We start from the raw sequence: 23,990 nt of genomic DNA, 5'->3' as shown, positions 1-23,990 counted from the left end.
GTCAGCGGCTCGAGCCCGGAAATCTCGCGGCTCCCTGGAAAGAACAGGCTCCTTTCAAACCAGCGTTTCCTCCGTGTCGTGTAGCGGTAGTCGCAGCAAATCGTTTGTGTCAGAAAAAGGAACATCAGGAATGTCAAAGAGATGAACTCGTAGATGTGTTTTATCATTACTAGCAGCAATAATCCACTATTTATCCCCTGCCATAGGCGGAGAAATATTGTTTTGGCGTTGTCCGTCCGTCCTTCCGTCCGTCTTTCCGTCCGTCCGTCCGGAGCCATATCTTGGAAGTGCTTTGGCGGATTCCATTGAAACTTGGTATGGGTATGTATACCAATAAGAGGATGATGCACGCCAAATGGCATTGTACATCATGTGTTAATAACGGAGTTATGGCCCTTTGTATCTTGAAAAAAAAGCTTTTTTGAGTGTCAAATATAACACTTTTGTGTCCAGAAGCATATTGGCGGGGGATACCAATTCAACGAATTTGCTTGTTATATTTCGTTTCATCGGAGATCTATATAAACATATTTTTCATTAACTTATTGCTGTTTATTCTAGTAATATTGTATTGAAAGCATTTCAATGGTAACCGGTATTAGAGACAAGTATCAACGAAATAAAACTCGTCTCTCTGTAAACTTTCCAAAAACGCTCGTAACTAAAAAAACGGCATTCAACCAAATCATGACAATAGCATTTATCCTACAGTGTTTTTTCCCATCATTTTGGGAATGGTGCCAGGTCCCTTTGGATTGGGAAATATCGCGTACTTTTGTCTACAATTGGGAAATTAATGTTGTTGATTTTATGCTTACAAATACTTACAAATTGACTGTAAAAGTGATTTCAGTATATATTTTCTGAGGTTCAACTTAAAGAGCTGGATTTGGAGATAATTGACATGTTAAGACTTATAATATAAAACAAGAGCTGTTAATGAAACACACTGCCCCGTACTGCGCCGCTTTGAAGCCATATATTTGACCTTGAAGGATGACATTGAGCTTTCACCACTCAAAATGTGCAGCTCCATAAGATACACATGCATGCCAAATATTAAGTTGCTTATTTCAATATTGCAAAAGTTATGACCAAGGTTAAAGTTTTGGGACAGAATGACAGACAGAATGACTGACAGACAGACAGACAGGCCAAACACAATTTACCCCCGATCATTCGATCCGGGGACATACCAAATTATTCTTTTTTGGAAATCTTCAATTGGAAATTTTTAGGTCCTATTTGGGAAAAATGTATACTTTTTCCATTGGGAATGGGTCCCCCTACCAGACCCAAATTTTATTGAAAACAACCCTGTCCTACATATTTATTTTGTGAATAATGTACCAGTTAGTAGCAAACCTATTGTAATTCACAACTTGTTTTAATGTTTACTTCAGCTAACTCGCATCGAAAGCCTACAGCTTTCAAAGACATTATTGAGTCTGTTTTGTGGATAAAACCAGAAAGAGGCATATTTAGAGGCGTCTATGAACCCAGGCCTCCTGATCGCCAGACTGACACCATACCATGGATGAACCCTGGCCTCCTGATTGCTAGATTGACACCATATACTGGCCTCCTGATTGCTTGACTGACACCATACCCTGGATGAAACCTTGCCTCCTGATCGCTAGACTGACAACATACCCTGGATAAACCCTTGCCTCCTGATCGCTAGACTGACACCATACCCTGGATGAACCCTGGCCTCCTGATCGCTAGACTGACACCATACCCTGGAGAAACCCTGGCCTCCTGATTGCCAGACAGACACCATACCCTAGATGAACCCAGGCCTCCTGATTGCTAGACTGACACCATACCCTGGATAAACCCTGGCCTCCTGATTGCTAGACTGACACCATACCCTGGATGAACCCTGGCCTCCTGATCGCTAGACTGACACCATACCCTGGATGAACCCAGGCCTCCTGATCGCTAGACTGACACCATACCCTGGATGAACCCTGGCCTCCTGATCGCTAGACTCACACCATACCCTAGATGAACCCTGGCCTCCTGGTCGCTAGACTGACACCATTCCCTGGATGAACCCTGGCCTCCTGATCGCTAGACTCACACCATACCCTACTGACACCATACCCTGGATGAACCCTGGCCTCCTGATTGCTAGTCGCCACATTTACTTTTAGGGTTGGGCAAGCCACAAACAGCCTGGGTTCAATGATAACACACAAACACGTTGAATGTCCAGTTTTCATTTTTATGTTAGTCCAGGTTGTATACAGAAATAAAATTTAAATTTTGTTGTTTCATATCAAATATCTGACATAATGTCGTTACAAACAAAGAACTTTCAAAGGATAAAGAAGCACTTCATAATACCGTTTTATTAAATGAAATACTAATGCTTAGAATAAAATGTATGTTCTGCTAACAGTTTAGGCAACATCATGTTTAGGTATAACTAACACGAGTAATTTTTCTAGTAACGCAGTGAATTGTTCTAGTAATCAATTTATATATTTTTCCAGAATCAATTCTCAAATTGATGTATTTAAAAGTTAAAATTATAAAACGCTTCAAAACACACCAGAACACATTATGAGAAAAGCTTGAACAATATACATGTATTACATTTCTACCACATATATAAATGAAAAGTTATTATGCACCAGTTGTTACCCAATAAATATTCAATAAGTGATTAAACACATGTCACCATGTACAATTTGGGCAAAGTTGTCATTGGTTTAATAATTGTTCTGCTCTAAAGTACCTGTGTATGTTTTTGCAACTTTTGTGAACTAGATGATAGCCCACTAACATATTATTATGACAGAAAATAACTGTTGTTGTATCAAAATAGAACAAGTGGTGTAACGATTGCATTGAAAGAATCAACAGAAACAAATATATCACCACAGTTATAAAACAAAAATCAGACAGTATACAAATCATATCTACTAAATCTATCATGCATGCATGCAGTTTCTTGTATTTCCCATAGCCTGTTAACAAGTGTCTAGCCCATATTGGAAAGTTATCATCAACATTTTGTGTACATAAATATTTTATATGACTGCTATTAATAATTATATTTCCTGATAACCTTGAACACATTTCAAATTAAAGAGCAAAATTAAAACCTGTACTTACAGATTCATAATACAAATAATTTTTCTTAGAATAAAGGTAAAAGTTAAGATCTTCACATGAAATGAACGCTAAACAATGTTTATTTAACCCATTTATGCCTAGTGGACTCCCCCATCCTTCTAAATTGGATCAATTTATTTTCAAAATTAGGGATGTCTTGTATATTTATTTATATATTTAGAATATTTCATACAGAAATTCCTTTACGCAAACAGCGCAGACCCTGATGAGACGCTGCATCATGCGGTGTCTCATCTGGGTCTACGCTGTTTGCCAAGGCCTTTTTTCTAGACACTAGGCATAAATGGGTTAAATGTAAAATTTATTTTTGCTTCAAGAAAATGTGTATTTGAATAATAAAACTTTTTCAAGCACAAGTAAGCATTGAAATTTCTGTAACAATTGAGCTTATCTATGGGAGAACCAAGGTAAATGCATGAACATTTAGTATCGTCTAAAATTAGCATGTGCAGTCTTTAGACATGGGGCATATCAGGTCTCAGTGTAATAGTACTTGTCTTTAGACATGAGGCATATCGGGTCTCAGTGTAATAGTACTTGCTGACATGAGGCATATCAGGTCTCAGTGTAATAGTACTTGCTGACATGAGGCATATCAGGTCTCAGTGTAATAGTACTTGCTGACATGAGGCATATCAGGTCTCAGTGTAATAGTACTTGCTGACATGAGGCATATCAGGTCTCAGTGTAATAGTACTTGCTGACATGAGGCATATCAGGTCTCAGTGTAATAGTACTTGCTGACATGAGGCATATCAGGTCTCAGTGTAATAGTACTTGCTGACATGAGGCATATCGGGTCTCAGTGTAATAGTACTTGCTGACATGAGGCATATCAGGTCTCAGTGTAATAGTACTTGCTGACATGAGTCATATCAGGTCTCAGTGTAATAGTACTTGCTGACATGAGGCATATCAGGTCTCAGTGTAATAGTACTTGCTGACATGAGGCATATCAGGTCTCAGTGTAATAGTACTTGCTGACATGAGGCATATCAGCTCTCAGTGTAATAGTACTTGCTGACATGAGGCATATCAGGTCTCAGTGTCAGGGATCATATTTTTTTCGGTTTTGTCGGTCCTAGACCGATTGGGGTCATTAAAGACCGATTGAAAATCCCAAACAGTCGGTCCGATTCTGTTTGCTATTAAAATTCCCATGTCATGAAATCGATTACACAGTGTACATGCTAACACATCCTAATGACATTCTTATCTCGATTAGGTGTGATAACCATTCGCTGAAGTCTCTAAACCGGTCAAGACCGGTTTATTGCGTGTCAGACCAGGAATCAAAAGCTTGTGAACAGCGGATTAAAAACGCATCCGAAAAGACGCGTCTGAATGCACGCGCTGTAACTAAACAAAACATGCCGATACATTTTCCACCAGCGTAATAATCCGGTAATTAATATGAATGAAAGTCGCGGATCTGATCGACAGAACAGCCGAAAGTTATTTTTATGGGCGGAACTTCACATAAAATAGTACACAAGAAAAATAATATACATTGAATAAATCTTTAGTAAAACCGATTTAAAATCGGAATAATTCGTGTACTTTATACTTTGTTGTTGAATAACTCACGACCGGAAAATTAGATGCGTGGTTTCAAATGCTTCGCTCTCGTGATTAAATCCCTACGCATCTAAACTATCGGCCGTGGGTTATTTGACAACAAATTATTTATTAAATATTTGGTTGTTGTCAGTAGCCAACCTACGCACAGACATTTGTTTGGTTCAGTGCATGTTTGTAAGCTATTATCGAGTCGACAACAATTAAAAAAATCGGTATAGACTTACACAGATTAATAATATTGACAACGATGAAAATAGTCTGATTTATTATAAAACAGCACACGAAACAACAATGAAATACAAAATGATAAAACCAGTTGAGAAAACACGTTCCGTTTAAAAAAATGCCTAAGGAAATTTTACTTGTACATGTATTATACCACCTACATGAATGGCAAAATCAATGGTATATATTTTAACGTAATTTGTCATGATTTCGGATATACATTTTTGGATACTTTTCCCCATTTATATCCGGACCGATTGATGTTGCGGGAAAATATGATCCCTGCTCAGTGTAATAGTACTTGCTGACATGAGGCATATCAGGTCTCAGTGTAATAGTACTTGCTTAAATTTGAGCTATGCTCTGTAAAAAGGGGGCATAATACATGTGTGTAAAGTGTCGTCCCAGATAAGCCTGCGCAGTCTGCAAGGCCTAAACAGGAACAACACTTTCCACTCAAACTGGATTTTTGCTAAAAGACTTTCTTTAAACAAAAAATACCATAAAAGCTAAAAGTCTCTCTGTAAATGAAAAATACCATAAAAAGGCAAAGTGTCGTCCCTGATTAGCTTGTGCGGACTGCACAGCCTAATCTGGGACAACACTTTAAGCACACTTATATAAAAGAATACAATTATGTCTTTAAAATAGGAGTATTAAACTGAAAAAGCTATAAAAATAGAGCATTTAGTGATTTACATAAAACAGCATTTTTACAACAGAAATACAGCAAAGAATGACAAATGAGACAACATTTTTTCTATCACAAAACTTCTCTTTCAAGATGCAAATCCTTCATTCACCTCCATCAATTACAATTTGTATTAGTAGTTTTCATGTTAATTTCTTGCTATATATTAGACCTCTTAAAAAAAATCTGCTTGACATGTAACTGTTATTGCTATACAGGAGGTTTATACAATCCATGCATACAATTATATAGACACATACATATAGGATCTGGCACGAGTTGTCATATTATACCATATTTTATTAAACGAGTTCAGGAATTATGTTAGTAAGCGAGCCTTTGGCGAGCTTACTAACTTATTTCCTGGACGAGTTTAATAAAATATGTTATGATATGACAACGGGTGTCAGATCTTTTTTATCACATGCTTTTAAATGAGCAAATTAAATAAATATTTACGCAAACATAATGATAAATCCCAAATGTTGTTTACGTTTCTTGACGTCATTTGACGTTGCAACGTCATTTCAGCAAAATAACAAAATGCGATTGGTCAATTAACGAAAACTAAGCCGATGAAAACGCTTAAAAATGTTGTATTACACATGTGTAATAAAAAAAAATATGTAATGGTTGTATTACATGGGAAACAGGGTATAGCATGTGATAAATGCATTTATTAAACACACAGACTTACACACATACATGAAATTATATGGTAGAAACAGAAGTTAGACATTTTTAATAGTATCAACTTTAAATCAGTCATAGACATGTAAACAATAAAGATATTTAATGATGAATGGGCAGGGAATTGCCTGCAACAAAAAGAACAATTACAACAACATTATATATAAGAACTTCTATACAATTGATAAAATAACACAGTATAAAATCGAAGTATAAAACATTGTAAGTAATATAATATTCAATGGAATAAAATAAAAATATAAACATGAATACGGTATATATATATTTCTCATGTAAAGAAATTGCATTTCAGAGTAAGAAGCTTGTAAAATATGCAGTAAAAAATATAAAAATCTATCAATTGCATTGATCATACACTTGTGTAAATTTGGTGTCAATTGTAACATGTTCCGGTGAAGTTGTGGGAAGCACAGATAGGTGACACTGTCATAACAATTTACACCTTCATGCATTTAACTACTCCACTGTCAATAATTACAGGCTGGTGGTGAAAATTTCACCATCCTCATCTTTAAAATTGAGCTTGTCTTTTACTGAAAGCACGAATGGGGAATGTGCCTTGGAGCCATTGGGGCCCATGCCTGTGTCTGCAAGGGTGATGGGTTTCTTGACATGCTCATAGAAAGGGTTTGAGACGCCCATTGGCGCCATTTTGCTGCTGATATCTGAGCCTGTAGCTCCAGAACTTGAGTTTGTGTCCGAGACATCAAGATTGGCTCCATCCGTCTGTTCACCAGCAATGTTCAGGAAAATCTGAAAGAAGTGCATGTAAAACATAACTGAAAAACATCAAAGACCAAAATTACAAGTGAAAAATGCGGAAACTGCATTAAAGCTTGAGTTTTGTTTCCATTGAGGGTACATGTCCCGTTTGCAGAAAAAGTATGGCTTTTTTATATTCAGTATGTCAAAGTGGCGAACATGTGAAGTTTGAACAGACATCAAAAAATATTTAGCCTGAAAATAAAGCTAATATCAAACATACCTTGTCACAGCGGTATTCCCCAAACTTGATTCCCCTGACAACCTGCTGGTAGATCAGGTTGGTTGCCGTGGCGTCCTCGCTGGGGTCGTGCCAGGGTGCAAAGATCTCCTTCCTGAAGAAGAGCCGCCAGGGGGCGTTCCTCTCCTGGGCGCCCTGCTCCTTGGCATACTGCTCGCACTGGGAGATAGCGTCCATCACATGGTCTCCACCGCTTCCAAGGGAGGACACCTGGAAAGAGCAGGATGGGGAGGGTAGTGTCAAATACCTTCTTTCCATGGATGAGAAATTATGAACAAATAGAGGATATTTCTTGGGTTTGGTGGAATCTGATTTTAATTCAAGAGTGATCATAGAAAATAAAAATTTTCTATGATCACGAGTGAATTAAAATCGATATTCCACCAAATTCATCAAATTTTTTTTTAGGAGGGTTACAATTGGGAAACCAAAGATATCTAAAAATAGTTCTGGTAAAACGATGAAAATTATCGATAATTTTCACTGTTATTTTTTACTGTTTGAAACAGTAAAATATCAGTTTTAATTCACAGATATTTCTCTATAAACAATCTGAAAGTTAAAAAAATATATATAGCTATTCAATAATACATCAAACAAAAAATTTATGTCATGGAGAAAAATGCTCTGTCCAAATATTTTTGCGCTGCTTGGATTATTAAAACCATTAATATGCATCGCCATAAAATTGTGAGGTTTTTAAAAAACCCAACTTTTTCATGTATTTCAAATTTTGGAAAAAAAATGTGTCTGTAATTTTTTATTTGTTTGAGTTAAATTTGTGGATTGGTCTTCCCATAAAATAAATGCAAATTATGACCTACAAATAATAAAATAGCAAACCTTGTCAAAGAGAGCAATGTAGAGTGAGAATCTAAACTGATCACTGAGCACAATCTTCTCGCCAAGCTGTTGGCAGAGCTCTCTGGCGGTCGTGGCAGAGTCGGCAAGAAGCGTCTTAGTGTTCCCGTCCATGAACGTGATGGGCAACATCAGTGGGCGCTTGGATTTCGTGGCCTGAAGCTCTAGCCAAGATGGTGGCTGGTTGCGTGTGCCATTTGCAATGGTTCGTCTCAGGCGTTCTTCGCAGTATGGAGCGTAGCCAGGTGGACCTTCACTGATGAAGTTACGTAGATACTTGATGAACTGTAATGGAGAGAAACCAGTCAAATCAATGTTCATTTATGCTGAATAGCTTATTCATTTCCACTGCACAGCAGAAACTTACTCCTTGTTGCTAATTTAGTTTTATTTAAATTTAAAAGAATGATACACCGCTGGATTTTAATTGCTACTGAAATTTTTATTGATTAATACACAGTCAGTACTCGGCTTGGCTGCAACAGTGTTATCTGAATGAGGTAAGAAAAACATTAAAATATCAGGTAGAAAATTATTTTCAATAGGTAAAAGACCAGACATAAGTTTCTTTATAAATCTTGTTTACAACTTATCAAAATTAAAACTCACATCATTCATCTTATGAAAGCAAAACCAAAGTTCTTCATCAGCCTATTCGCCCAGAGCTAGTCCATTTTGTTTCTCAAGGGGGACAATCCACATGACTGATAAATAAGAGTTACCTACCCTGTCCGAAGGTGCGAAGCATCCAACACAGAGGGAGAGGAGGATCCAGCCGCGGGCGTGGGAGGATCGAGACGGGTTCTGGGTCAACTGCTTGGCAATCTGGCAGTAGATCTCGTCTCTGAAACAGAAGGTCATTATAATATGAAAGTTTGAGCCAAATCTTCCCGTAGTTAAAGGTGTTCAAAACACAAGTTTTGGGATATGCATACATGAAGATCTGGACAAGTTCGTGCTAAATGTCTCCCACTATGTAGTGTATTAGAGTAACCCTCAGGTAAATGAAAAATATAAAAATCAATATTTTCATGAAAATATTTAATATTTTATGTTATAGCAATAAATAAAAGTACAGTATTATCAATGGTAAATACCGATACAAAATTTTTTAAATCCTATATTACAATGTTCTATATTCTTTACCTCAAATCAGGCCTCAGAATTCCATGGCCTATAATGAAATGAAGTTTCTCGAGGTTCGTGGTGGGTTTCTCCTCCAGCAGAGCGTTCTGCCCGGTAGGCGAGTAGTACTCAGAGTCACCTAGGTGACTTTTGAACTCTTCTGTGATCTTCGACTTCTTCTTCAAGGTCAAAGACACCATCTTTTTGCGTATGCTGCTTTTCCCGCTGACCCGCATCATGGCCGCGGGCTCGTTCTCCAGCTCCATGTTCATCCTCTGCGCCTCCTCCAGGTCTTTCTTGTTGAACTTGCAGCCCAGCGTTGAGTAGATCTTCGTCATCACTGGAGTTGTGTCCTGGAAATGAAAAATATAGCACTGAAGTGTGACCGCATGGGCAATGAAGTGTGACTGCATGGGCAATAAAGTGTGACTGCATTGGCAGTGAAGTGTGACTTCATGGGCAATAAAGTGTGACTGCATGGGCAATGAAGTGTGACTGCATGGGCAATGAAGTGTGACTGCATGGGCAATGAAGTGTGACTGCATGGGCAATAAAGTAAAGTGTGACTGCATGGGCAATGAAATGTGACTGCATGGGCAATGAAGTGTGACTGCATGGGCAATGAAGTGTGACTGCATGGGCAATGAAGTGTGACTGCATGGGCAATGAAGTGTGACTGCATGGGCAATGAAGTGTGACTGCATGGACAATGAAGTGTGACTGCATGGGCAATGAAGTGTGACTGCATGGGCAATGAAGTGTGACTGCATGGGCAATGAAGTGTGACTGCATGGGCAATGAAGTGTGACTGCATGGGCAATGAAGTGTGACTGCATGGGCAATGAAGTGTGACTGCATGGGCAATGAAGTGCGACTGCATGGGCAATGAAGTGTTACTGCATGGGCAATGAAGTGTGACTGCATGAGCAATAAAGTGTGACGGCATGGGCAATGAAGTGTGACTGCATGGGCAATGAAGTTTGACTGCATTGACAATGAAGTGTGACTGCATGGGCAATGAAGTGTGACTGCATGGGCAATGAAGTGTGACTGCATGGGCAATGAAGAGTTACTGCATGGGCAATGAAGAGTGACTGCATGGGTCTTGTATTGAGCCTCACTCTGGAAAAACAAGGTGTAATTAATGTGGGCTTAGTCATGCATTATAAGTCCCGCTGTCCCAGATCAGTGTTCAATCATAATCTTTGATTTTAAAAGCAACAAATTATAAATGTTTGTCTTAGTTAAGATCCAAAGTAATCCATAATAAAACAAGATGTGTTTGTGAAACACAATGTCCCCCTTTATGACGTTTGACCTTGAAGAATGACCTTGACCTTGACCCTTCACCACTTCAAATGTGCAGCTCCATGAGATACACATGCATTTCAAATATAAAATTGCTAGCTTAAATATTGCAGAAGTGACATTACATGAGCAATTTTGACCCATATATTTGACCTTGAAGGATGACCATGACCTTGACCTTCACCACTCAAAATGTGCAGCTCCATGAGATACACATGCATGCCAAATATCAAGTTTGCTATCTTCAATATTGCAAAAGTATTCATAAAATAAGCGATTTGGGCCATATATATTTGACCTCTGACCTTGAAGGATGACCTTGACCTTTCACCACTCAAAATGTGCAGCTCCATGAGATACACATGCATGCCAAATATCAAGTTGCTATCTTCAATATTGCAAAAGTATTTATAAAATGAGCGATTTTGGCCATATATATTAGACCTCTGACCTTGAAGGATGACCTTGACCTTTCACCACTCAAAATGTGCAGCTTCATGAGATACACATGCATGCCAAATATGAAGTTGCTATCTTCAATATAGCAAAGGTTATTGCAAAATGTAAACGTTGGCGCAAACAACAGACCAACCAACCAACAGACAGGGCAAAAATAATGTCCCCCACTACTATAAAAATAATATAATGCTCACTCCTGGTGGAACAGAGGCCCTTCAAGGGAGGCAAGAGAGGATAATTTAAACAAACAACCTTATAAAGGTGGTGGGAGGGGGGGGGGGGTAAATGACAATTTTTTTAATTCTCTAAATACTGACTTTAAGCAGATTGATATCCAATCCTAATTGAAAATAATCAATACAATAAAAATAACAATAATTAGAATTTACATACTTGTTTTGTCATTATTAGGTCAGAGAGGGCCATTTTATTTTAATTTATTTTATTTTTTGTTGGGAGGGGGCCCAATTATATAGCATATTTTATATGCATAATATATGTTCTGGGGTAGAGGGATGAGGGGATAGATGAGTGTCCTTACCCTAGTGTCCTGTACTCCAGTGTAGACTTTCGGTTCAGGGAGATCTCCCATGAATCGCAGTATTGTAATCCAGACGGCAAGTGCGGCCATGTGATCGCTCTCTGACTTCAACTGCAGCAGCGACGTTCTGATTGGTAGCCGAATGTAGGTGTGCGTCGCGTTGGCTTGGAAGAACGTCGCGGAAAACTTGGCGAACTTGTATTCAGAAAGGTCTTCTTCGTCTGGTTGTACAAAAGGCATGTGCCCTTCACTAATGTCATAGTCCATGTCAGAAATTGCTCTTCGACGCTTTTCCTCCAGATCCTAAAACAGTTCAAAAGAGTGAAAGCTACACAACATTACAGTTAATATGTTCTTTTATTAACTTAACACTTAACCACTCAGGTAGGCACTTTGGCACAATTCTAATCCCTTAAAAAATCAAATTAAATCTAACACCTTTCTTACTCTTTTTAAGTTTTAAATGCATTATTTCAAACTGTAAGGTACTGATACGCAGCAAACAGCATAAAACCTAAACACTCGTGCAGGCTGTTCTGGTTTTAAGCTGGTTGTATATAGATGTCTTTTTTTTACTCCTGAGCAGGGAAGGGTTAAATAAAAATGCAATAAGAACTTACAGATCCTTTGAATTGTTTTCTTTTTGTTTTATTTTTTTAAGATGATTTTTGTGAATTATGTTTGTACAAGTACCAAAGGGTTATCTTTGAATGAAATTGTTATATAATTGAATTATGAAACAAATGTAAAACTTGTTATGATATTATTTTACTAATACTACAATGCAAGTCTATGCTTAGTATTATTTGGTAAATACAATTGAACAAAAGTATTTGGTTCAAGGTAAATGAAATGACTATACTAGTTGACATTAAGTTTCAGTGTGCAGAAAATCTAGAGATTTCAATATTTAGGTAATGGTCAGATTCTGTAACTTTCAAAAATGTCAACACTAAGTAAAACCAGTTGGATAAACAATTACTTTCTTTTTATCAAGGATTTTGTTAAAAAATCAATAAATCTCTGCATATGTTACTATCACAAAGCGAGAGAAAATAAATTCAAACTTTCTAAGGCATTTGAAATATATGACCAAAAGAAAGATAACAGGCAGACTAAACATATAAAGCACCTTTATGCAAACTTAATACAAGAGATGTTTTTGTCACAAATACAATGCCCCATATTGCGCTGCTTTGAAATAAAATTTCAATACATCATTTGGCAGGATTAGAAATTATCTCCCTTTTAAAGCTTATTAATTCCCTTGCATTGTATTTTTTACTTTTGACCTTGAAGGATGACCTTGACCTTTCACCACTCAAAATGTGCAGCTTCAGGAGATACACATACATGCCAAATATCAAGTTACTGTCTTCAATATTGCAAAAGTTATGGCCAATGTTAAAGTTTTTTGGACGAACACACAGAATGACAGTTCAACTGCTATATGCCACCCTACCGGGTGCTTAAAAATGTAAATCAACAAATTTTGATTTTCATTGAGGTCAACTGTTTAAAAACACTTCCCCAGTAAAAATTAAAATTGTAATTGGAATTTATATGGGTATGAAGCAATAGTAATATTAAAATCAAATAAACACATTTAAAAGTTGTTTCCCTAGCCAGGTTAAGGAGAAATAGTATGAGGAAGTATTTCATGAATCCAATAAACTTTTATGCCTGCAAAATTAAGTTGACAAAATGAACATCGGAACATGAAAGTATCAACTTAAACACAGAAACAAACACATTTGTTGAATTGATATCCCCTGCCAAATACATTTTTTTTTATTATGGATGAGTGCAAATGCCTTGATATAAGGTATAATCTTAAACAAGATATGTGTTTGTCAGAAACACTATGTCCCCTTTTGCGCCGCTTTGAAGCTATGTATTTGACCTTTGACCTTGAAGGATGACCTTGACCTTTCACCACTCAAAATGTGCAGCTCCATGAGATACACATGCATGCCAAATATCAAGTTGCTATCTTCAATATTGCAAAAGTTATTGCAAATGTTAAAGTTTGGGCAAACAAACAAACACACAAACAAACCAACAGACAGGACAAAAACAATATGTCCCCCACTATAGTGGTTGGGCACTTAAAAAATCAAGTGTAGGGAAATTGTCTTAATGCATCTCATTGATCTGAACAAGCCAATGAAGTTTCATGAAAAAAAACCTTTTATTGTATCTGATATATTGCCTGAAAGTTACATTGTAGAACAAAATTAATGGGCAATAACTCTTATTACAGACAGAGTAGCGAAATGGTTCTTGTGCAAGGTGATTCTCGTCATTGATATCTATACACTTATTAAGTTTCATGATGAAATCTTGTATGGTATCTGAGATATAGCCCTGAAAAGATACATTATACAAAAAAACAATGGGCAATAACCCTTATTTAAGAAAGTGTGGGGTTATGGTTCTTAAGCATGACACTTTTTCTCATTGATATCAATACATCCATGAAATTTCATGATTAAATCTTGTATGGTATATGCAAAATAGCCATGAAAAGTTACACAATACAAAAAGCAAAGGGCAATAACTCTTATCTAAGAAAGTGTAGGGTTATGGATCTTGTGAACAGCACTTTTCCTCATTGACATCTATACACTCATGAAGTTTCATGTTGATATTTATATACGTGTAGTTTCTGAGATAAAGCCCTGAAAAGTTTGTGATCAGACGGACGGACTGAAGGACGGACAACAACAATTCTTTATCCCTCCAACTTCGGCTGGGGATACGAATTGATCACAGAAAAAGACAGAAAATTAAAGAGAAAAAAACAAACAATTATCAAATAAGTGGTTGAGTTTGAAACTTTGTGACATTGACCTTTGACCTTAAGATCAATATGCATCAATATGCATATTAAGATGACTGTAAGCCAAAGCGTTCCAAAGATGTAATGATGAAACCAATTTCTTGATACAAGCCAATGTGATCTTGACCACAAAATCAAAACAGGTCTTAATTTCCTCCAATTTAACCACTATACCAAATGTTTTTCGTACCCAAATTTGTTCATACCAAAATTTTTTTTGTATTCATATTTTCGTACCCAAATGTTTTTTGTACCCAATTTTGTTACATGTATTTGTACCCAATTTTTTATCGTACCCATTTTTTTCGTACCCAATTTTTTTCGTACCCAATTTTTTTTTTTGTGCCGATTGTAGATAAGCCGCTCACGTACAGGGTAACTGTGTAGCCATTGCCAAACCTGAAGTGAAAATATGACAAAGGTTGTTGTTTCTATGTAAAATCATCCACAAAATCCTTACCTTATAATCATTTACACATCAACCCTTTACCATTAGATACGTATCTATGTGTTTGTAGTCCCTTAGAAAAGTTATTTTTTATTAAAAACCTTTCTTTTTTTCGTACCCAATTTTTTTTTTCGTACCCAATTTTTTCGCACCAAAATGTTTTCCTTCCCAATTTTTTTCGTACCCAATGTTTTTTTTTCGTACCCATTTTTTTCGTACCCAAATGTTTTTCTTACCCAAATTTGTTTGTATTTGTACCCATCTTTTTCGTACCCTAATGTTTTTCATACCCAAATGTTTTTCGTACCCAAATTTTTTTTTCGTACACATTTTTTCGTACCCAAATATGTTTCGTACCCAAATTTATTCGTACCCAAATTTTTATTCGTACCCATTTATTTTCGTACCCAAATAGTTTTTCTTACCCTAATTTTTATCGTTCCCTATATTTTTTCGTACTCTAATTTGTTTTCATAACTAAATTTTTATTTTTTTTTCTACCCAAATTTTTTTCGTCTCCAATTTTTTTTCATACACAAATTTGTTCGTACCCAAAAGTTTTTCGTACACATTTGTTCGTACTCAAATTTTTATCGTACCCACATTTTTTCGTACCTAATTTTTTATTTGTACCGATTTTTTTCGTACCCAAATAGTTTTTTGTACCCTTATTTTGTTCGTACCCTTTTTTTTTTCGTACTCAAATTTGTTTTCGTACCCAAATATTTGTTTTTCGTACCCACATATTTTTTCGTACCAATTTTTTTTAGAAATAATCGATTTTCAATTTGATTTGATCTCTCCACTCATTCCATCCCGCGAAACCCTTAAGGTGTCGCAACTCTAGTAATCTTGTGCCAACTGCACAGGCTTTTCTTGAATGACACTTCACATACATGCATTAAATCCAGTTTTCCCACATCTCTGCTCAAATGCATTTAACATAACAGCTAGCACGACTCACTGTTTCCAGGGTGGTCTGTGACACTGTGTAGTACTTGATGTTGTAGTTGTTCTTCTCTCTCTCCAGCACTGAGAACATTTCTGCCACGCTCACTGACTCTCGTGGAATGTCCAGCTGAATCACGTTCACGTGATGGCTCTGAAAGGAGCAAACAGACCAACTTAGATTACTGTATGTAGCGTTTTCATAATGTGGTCCAGAAATAATCTTGGTCCAGAAATAATAACAGAATTAAGTGTCAATAGAGACTGGATTTACCAATACTCTAATTGTATATATTATGAATACGGTAGGTTTGTTTAACACTCAAAATTCATGCCCTTATTTTTCTTTAATCTTGAAAAAGTCAGTTAGCTAAAGTTTTTAAAACCCCTGTGGCAAATGTCTCTTAATTCTTGATACTTCCAACCCCTGTGACAATTGTCTCAATATTCTTGATACAAAACCTGATGGCTATATACATAAATGTGAATTTGAAATAATAAACAAATAAAATAATACAAGAAATAACATTAATTCTATAAGGAAGCCTATTCTGCCATGGTAATCACTGTGATTATGTTGTTTTAAGACAATAACACACCCTGATGCTGGCACTGGGGAAGTGGTTATGGATTTGGTCATAGATCCTCGTGCCGATTGTAGATAAGCCGCTCACGTACAGGGTAACTGTGTAGCCATTGCCAAACCTGAAGTGAAAATATGACAAAGGTTGTTGTTTCTATGTAAAATCATCCACAAAATCCTTACCTCATAATCATTTACACATCAACCCTTTACCATTAGATACGTATCTATGTGTTTGTAGTCCCTTAGAAAAGTTATTTTTTATTAAAAACCTTTCTTTCTATAGATTCAAGTTTTAATGACTTTATTTCAAACCCTTAGATACTGATGAGCAGCAAACAGCATAAAACCTTTCAGGCTGTTCTGGTTTTATGCTGTTTGCACATAGCCATTTTCACTTTGCCTCCGATAGGAAAGGGTAAAGGTCATTCAACTACTAATGTTTGAGAAACCCAATCGTTGAAGAGGATTTAAAAACACAAACTTTGGGACATACAAACATACAGATGTATGTACATAAAGCATAAAGAACTTATGCTTCCCACAAATTAGGGGCATACAAGTACATCTAATGCATAAAGTGTAAAAATTCACTGTGTTTTCCTAAAATTGACCACTTACTTCTGCTTCAAATGTTGTGAGCTACCCAGGCATTTGAATTTTCCATTCACCATGATTCCAATCCTATCACACAGAATATCACACTCCTCCAGGCTGAAACCAAGTATCACAATTATAATCACATAATATCACAATAACGCTGTACATGAAAGATCAAATTGACCCAATTCAGTGTTTCAATGCAAAAAGGTCATAGGAATTGTGTAATATAAGTGACACTGTTAAATTGGGAATTTCTGGATGTGCTTACATTAAATTCTTAGTACTTTCCCATTCAGATAGACCAGTCAAATGTTTAATAAATACTTTAACGTTGTTTTTTTGTGCAAAATAATCAATATACATGGAGTATTGATCAGTTGTTAAACAGATTTTAGCCTTCCAAATATTTGAAGTGAGCAATGACATGCACATATTTTTATTCCAGTTTTGATATAGCAAAAGGCAAGCGAAAATCAGATAATAAAAAACACATACCATTTCAGATAGGCAAATCTAAAGCTTTAAATAATAGCAAATGATGACAACTTAGTAAATTCAGCTGGCCCAGTGTTTGTCCTTGAATTTTGTAAATTATGATTTTTAGTTGCAGCTAATCTGATAAAAAATGTATCAATTAGTTGTGGCCTCATAAGCTTTTATAAATAATGCCTGATGTAATAATGATAACTAAAATAGGTGTCTATAAATCTTTTGGAAAATAAAACATTGGTCTCACATACAGTTAAAAAAACAGGCAAGTTATAAATTCCCTACCTATAAAGAAAGACTCATTATAATGAAATACAAAATATCAAAATATTCATAAAAGAGTAAAGCTGTAAATTAATCTATATAAATCTCCGGTATGTTTAAGAGTGATACAAATCTACATGGCCCATAAGTGGAGGCACCAGTGGTTCCCAAACAGACGAGGTACATACCTGTGTGAGGTGAGGATGATGGTCTGGCCCTGATGTTTGGCCCTGAACAGACAGTCCCAGACAAGCTTCTTGGCTTTGGGGTCCATGCCTGTAGTGGGCTCATCCTGGAGGGCAGGCAGACACATTCATAGAGGCAATAGCTCACAACTTATAGCCATTATTACGATCAATCTTCAAATCTATCATACAATATGTTAGATTTGGTACAAACACTTTCAACATATTAGCAGTGAAGTAAAGCATGAGGCATAGTTTTTTTTATAATGTTTCATTGAACACATGGTGACAACTGAACTGAAAATGCTGTTCATTCGATACAAACTGATTAAAGGGATCTTTTCACGGTTTGGTAAATTGACAAAATTGAAAAAAGTTGTTTCAGATTCGCAAATTTTCGTTTTAGTTATGATATTTGTGAGGAAACCGTATTACTGAACATTTACCATAGTCCAATATAGCCATTATATGTATCTTTTGACGATTTGAAAACCTAAAAATTATAAAGCGTTGCAACGCGAAACGATTGAATAATTTGGAGAGTTCTGTTTTTGTCGTTTAAATTTACGAAACTACGAAGATTGCTTATATAAAGTATAAAATACCTACGCCGTGTATGTTCGGCGGAATAGCCGAGAGGGCTAATGCGTTTTTACTTCAGACTAACACCAGGACTCCGGGGGTCACTGGTTCGAGCCCTGATACCGGCTACTTTTTTTTCCTTGTTTTAATTTATTCTCGATTTTTTATGGAGCTTTTAAGATCCAATGTTTACATTTATCAATATAAAGCATTTAATGACAAACTTCAAAATATGCCAAAATCTGTGAAAAGGCCCCTTTAAGATCTAGGAAAGTAGTCTGATGTATGACCAAAGTAAATGTGCATTTACACGAACAAAACTGAAGTGATAAATGTATAAAATACTGCAAAGTTAACAGTTCACTTTATCATTACTACAAGACCCAATCTCGTACCAGCAATATGACAGGTGGTGATCCCAGCAGGGCAATGGCGAGAGACAGCTTCCGCTTCATGCCCCCACTGCACGCCCGCACCAGCTTGCCCTTGATAGGGGTCAGCTGCAGACGGTCCATCACCGAAGTCACTTCCTGCACACAGACATACAGAATTGAAATACATGGATTTGAATGAGAACATGAGCAACAAAGGCAACTGATTCAACTTTTTTTCTTAGACCAAATAAAAGTATCTTTGTTCAACACCTTGTTTGCTCACAGCAATAACAAAGTTCATCAATATTATTTAAAGAATTGCTCAATTTGTGAACACTTTACACATGCAAATCAACTGGCCTAAAATTAACTTGATTCCAACATTGTCAATCTCACTTTTCCTCACATCTTGCCTACGTTTTGACCTTTTCCAGACATGGTTGCCGGTCTACCTTAGTCCACTTGCTGATCCCTTATTACCTAAAATACCACATTCCCCACACTCATTTCTCACACCTTGCCTACGTTAGCCCACTTGCCGATCCCTTCACCCTGCTGCCTCTTATATCAGACTCCCACACACCCACCCACTGCTCACCCCCTGCCTACCTCTGTCCTCTTGCTAGCTGAGATGCCATTGAACCTGCAGTGGAAGGTCAGCATGCTCTCCACACTCCCCACCCACCCAATTGCTGCTCACCCTCTGCCTACATGTGTCCTCTTGCTAGCTGAAATGTCCTTGAACTTGCAATGGAAGGTCAGCATGCTCTCCACACTCCCCACCCACCCACTGCTCATTCCCTGCCTACCTCTGTCCTCTTACTAGCGTCAATGCCCTTGAGCAAACAGTTGAAGGTCAGCATGCTCTACACACTCCCCACCCACCCACTCTCCCACTGCTCATCTCCTGCCTACCTCTGTCCTCTTGCTTGCTGGGATGCCCTTGAGCTTGCAGTGGAAGTGCAGCATGCTCTACACACTCCCCACCCACCCACTCTCCCACTGCTCATCTCCTGCCTACCTCTGTCCTCTTGCTTGCTGGGATGCCCTTGAGCTTGCAGTGGAAGTGCAGCATGCTCTCCACGCTGAGGTAGCTGTCCAGGGCGTCCTCCTGGGGACAGTAGCCCACCATGCGCCCCACTGAGGACGAGCCGGGAAGAATCCTGGAATATATCAACATGTGCCTGAAGTGTCGTCACAGATTAGCCTGTGCAGTCCACACAGGCTAATCAGGTCCAACACTTTCCTCCTTAACACGGAGGAAGACGAGATTTAATTTGAATAAAAATACCATAAAAGCAAAAAGTGTTTGTCCTGATAAGCCTGACACTTAAGCATATTATGAAAAATATATCTATATTGTTTCATGTTGATACAGAGAAAACTTTGTTTTGCTTGCTTATGGTGCCAATTACACTCTTACAATGATATTTAACTCTTCAAAGAATATTGCAACATATACAAAAACAAGACTTTTGCCAAGCAATATATGTCCCCTAACGGCTCCACCATTGTCAGAATTTTCTTTTTTTATTTGTTGCCATAGCAACCAGAATTTTTGACATAGGAACAAAATTAAATGACGTGCATAATGTCCATATTGACAGCTATCCATGTTTCAAGTTTCATGAAAAAATATGAAGAACTTTTCAAGTTATCCCAGGATCCAGAAAAATGTGACAGACTGACGGACTGACAGACAGACTGCCAGACACACAGAGCACAAACCATAAGTCCCCTCCGGTGAAACCGGTAGGGGACAATACCATCTTCAACTTTTATACAATATAAACAAAACTAAACAGTTTTGAATCAATACACTGAAAACTGAGAGGTTGGTTTAAGATAAAAAGTACAGCATTACAATGGAGTTATTATCAAAATGTTCTAATGTTGTTTTAGACAATTTTACAAATGGAAATACATGTATACAGACAGATAGCTGGATGCATTTTGGTGGAAGTCTCAGATAAATACCTGGATCCAAGAACTGAAGTGAAGCCATCTGATGCATTAATGCAGCCGGTGAGTATTTTAAATGTTGTTGTCTTTCCTGCACCATTGATTCCCAGAAGGCCAAAACACTGAAAACAGAAGAATTGTATGCAATACCTGATAGAAGTGTGGAATCAGATGTGGTTAACTTATATTTCAGATGACATTTACTCCAAGTCTGCATTCAATGTAAATGAAAAGTGTCAGCACAGGCTTATTTATCAGGGACAACACTTTCCATTTTTAAGTAATTTTTGGTTTAAAGGATGTCTCTTTTTTTTAAAACAAGAGCTGTGTTTGTGAAACACTATGCCCCCTACTGCGCCGCTTTGAAGCCATATATTTGACCTTTGACCTTGAAAGATGACCTTGACATTTCACCTTTCAAAATGTGCTGCTCCATGAGATACGCATGCATGCCAAATATCGAGTTGCTATCTTCAATATTGCAAAATTTGACCTTAACCTTTGACCTTGAAGAATGACATTGACCTTTCACCACTCAAAATGTGAAGCTCCATGGGATATGCATGAATGCCAAATATCGAGTTGCTATCTTCAATTTTGCAAAATTTGACCTTTGACCTTGAAGGATGACCTTCACCTTCACCTTTCACCACTCAAAATGTGCAGCTCCATGAGATGCACATGCATGCCAAATATCAAGTTGCTATCTTAAATATTGAAAAAGTTATGGCCAATGTTAAAGTTTTGGGACGGACTGACGCCATATATTTGACATTTGACCTTGAAGGATGACCTTGACCTTCACCTTTCACCACTCAAAATGTTGAGCTCCATGAGATACACATGCATGCCAAATATCAAGTTGCTATCTTCAATATTTACAAAGTTAAGGCCAATGTTAAAGTTTTCGGACAGACAGACGCCATATATTTGACATTTGACCTTGAAGGATGACCTTGACCTTCACTTTTTACCACTCAAAATGTTCAGCTCCATGAGATACACATGCATGCCAAATATCAAGTTGCTACTTTCAATATTGAAAAAGTTATGGCCAATGTTAAAGTTTTCGGACGGACAGCCAGACGCCATATATTTGACATTTGCCCTTGAAGGATGACCTTGACCTTCACCTTTCACCACTTAATGTGCAGCTTCATGATATGCACATGCATGCCAAATATCAAATTGCTATGTTCAATATTGAAAAAGTTATCGCCATTAAAGTTTTCGGACGGACGGACAGACTGACATACTGACGGACAGTTCAACTGCTATATGCCACCCTACTGGGGGCATAAAAACAGTTAAGGCAGAAAGTGTCGTCCCAGATAAGCCTGTGCGGATTGCAGATCTATAAAGACACTTTACGCACTTGCATTTAGGTAAGTTTTCCCTAAATTCAGGTGATTAATCACTGCTTAATCATACCTGATTGGCTGGCACACCAAAACTGAGCCCGTTCACTGCTTGCAACTCGGTCTTCCCACTCTTGTATACCTGCACAGAACTAATGATGTGTGAGCATTCCATGCGCAGTTAAATTATGTCATTAGAACCGGTAGATTTTATTTGTATTTAGTCAACAAGTTCATTTTAAAGAATTATACTTGATATGTTGTTTTCAGCAATGTCCCATAGTTAATTTAAAACATAAGTGCTTGAAAACAAGTGCCTGGTGTAATTGCTATAACCACTGAATGCTAATCATGAAACTCATATACTGTTCTTTGAAAGCTTTAATGTCAGTTCTGGGAACAAATATAAATGACATCAATAAACTATTTAAAAAAGCAATAAACATTGGTGAAATAATTTATGAGTGTAAAAAAGATTTGTATGTCTGTATATTTTGTTAATTCGCATACCTTATGGAGATTGCGCACCACGACCACATCCTGGCGACAGTCTCCTCGATCAATGCGCACTTTCTCTGCTGAAACATCGACATCTTCGTCTGCAGGCCCGTTCATGCCCAGGTAGCGTTGTCTAGAGTTGCTTAAACAGTGTTGATGAATGTATACATTTCTCAATTCCTGATTTGATGTCAAATTGTATTAGACCATTGCAAAAATCCTAGGACAGCATGAAAAACATGATTTCAGAAAATCAATATACCAAATGTAACATCATAAAATATTTAATTTTATCTTCTCTTATATGGAAATAGACTGAAGAAATTAATACATTTGCATTTTCAAAGTAAACAGGTACCGCTATAAGAAACAAAAATCCTATTTATAATAGACTGTTAAATTTTTTAAAGGTAATTAAAAAACATTTTAGAAATTACCTTCCACAACAGCATTTCAAGTCCATCACTATGGTCAGAACAAAAAAGACAAATGTTTCAATTCCCATGGCAATGAGATTCCAGCCAATCATTTCCAGGGTGAAGGGTCTGTTATAGGCATCATAGTCAAAGCGTTTGTAGATGGTGGTCCGCACCTGATTCTCAATTAAATCCATGAATCCAGAGGCGAGAGCATACGGCGGGAAGATAAGGAACACGTAGTGACAGATGCGGTACATCATCAGCGGCCCCCTGTGGGGATATACTCAACAAAATTGCAAAAGTTGTGGTAGATAGCATTCTTTTAATTATTTTAATTAAAGAAGAATGATGATTTCTTTCTGCAGATGGATTGCCGTTGGACTATATATTTTCAGCTATGTCTAAATATTTTTAACCTATTGTAAAAAGAACAGACAAGTGTTCGTTGGAAAACAGTCCATTCAAACAACACGGTCTAAGGTTTAAGTAGCTTATTGCTTAACACAAATCGTTTTGATTGGTCAAAGTTAAGCCTCTGTTAAATAGCAATTGAAAGTGCTCTTTTAGAAGAACTAAAAAGCATAACAGTCAAACATAAATGTGTCTTCTCCTAGAACATTTTAAACTTTAATTCATCATAAGCAATTAAAAATTATTATAAACATAAACTACATCCCCTAATGCCAGGCTTTCCATGAAATGCGAATTGTTTGACTCGCTTAATGCAAAACGGGTTTTATGCTAAATGCAACAGCCTGGTCAGGATCTACCCTGTCTTCTAAT

At 37.1% G+C, this 23,990-nt stretch overlaps 1 protein-coding gene and 1 long non-coding RNA gene across 2 annotated transcripts; one reads left to right on the top strand and one right to left on the bottom strand.

Annotated features, from left to right (window-relative positions):
• Nucleotides 1–3,915: 3,915 nt before the first annotated feature.
• Nucleotides 3,916–5,332, top strand: LOC127869025 (uncharacterized). Its single transcript, XR_008044375.1, has 3 exons — nt 3,916–3,986; nt 4,027–4,106; nt 5,277–5,332. It is a non-coding gene; the product is annotated as an uncharacterized LOC127869025 (long non-coding RNA).
• A 1,497-nt stretch (nt 5,333–6,829) lies between these two features.
• On the bottom strand, nt 6,830–23,966 carry LOC127870080 (uncharacterized). Its single transcript, XM_052412740.1, has 17 exons — nt 23,226–23,966; nt 22,801–22,930; nt 22,364–22,432; nt 20,948–21,054; nt 19,992–20,133; nt 18,992–19,126; nt 18,018–18,121; nt 17,095–17,187; nt 16,490–16,595; nt 15,907–16,044; nt 14,822–14,893; nt 11,653–11,955; nt 9,366–9,697; nt 8,946–9,063; nt 8,202–8,504; nt 7,341–7,568; nt 6,830–7,108 (listed from the first exon to the last, which is right to left on the bottom strand). Exons 1-17 carry the CDS (start codon nt 23,465–23,467, stop codon nt 6,830–6,832), a joined length of 2,901 nt encoding a protein of 966 aa, XP_052268700.1. The 5' UTR covers nt 23,468–23,966.
• Nucleotides 23,967–23,990: the final 24 nt, after the last annotated feature.

Source organism: Dreissena polymorpha, chromosome 2 (genome assembly GCF_020536995.1).
Source record: "Dreissena polymorpha isolate Duluth1 chromosome 2, UMN_Dpol_1.0, whole genome shotgun sequence".
Lineage (NCBI taxonomy): Eukaryota > Metazoa > Mollusca > Bivalvia > Myida > Dreissenidae > Dreissena > Dreissena polymorpha.
The sequence above is the reverse complement of the archived record's forward strand: the minus strand, read 5'-3'. Positions and strand labels throughout refer to the sequence as shown.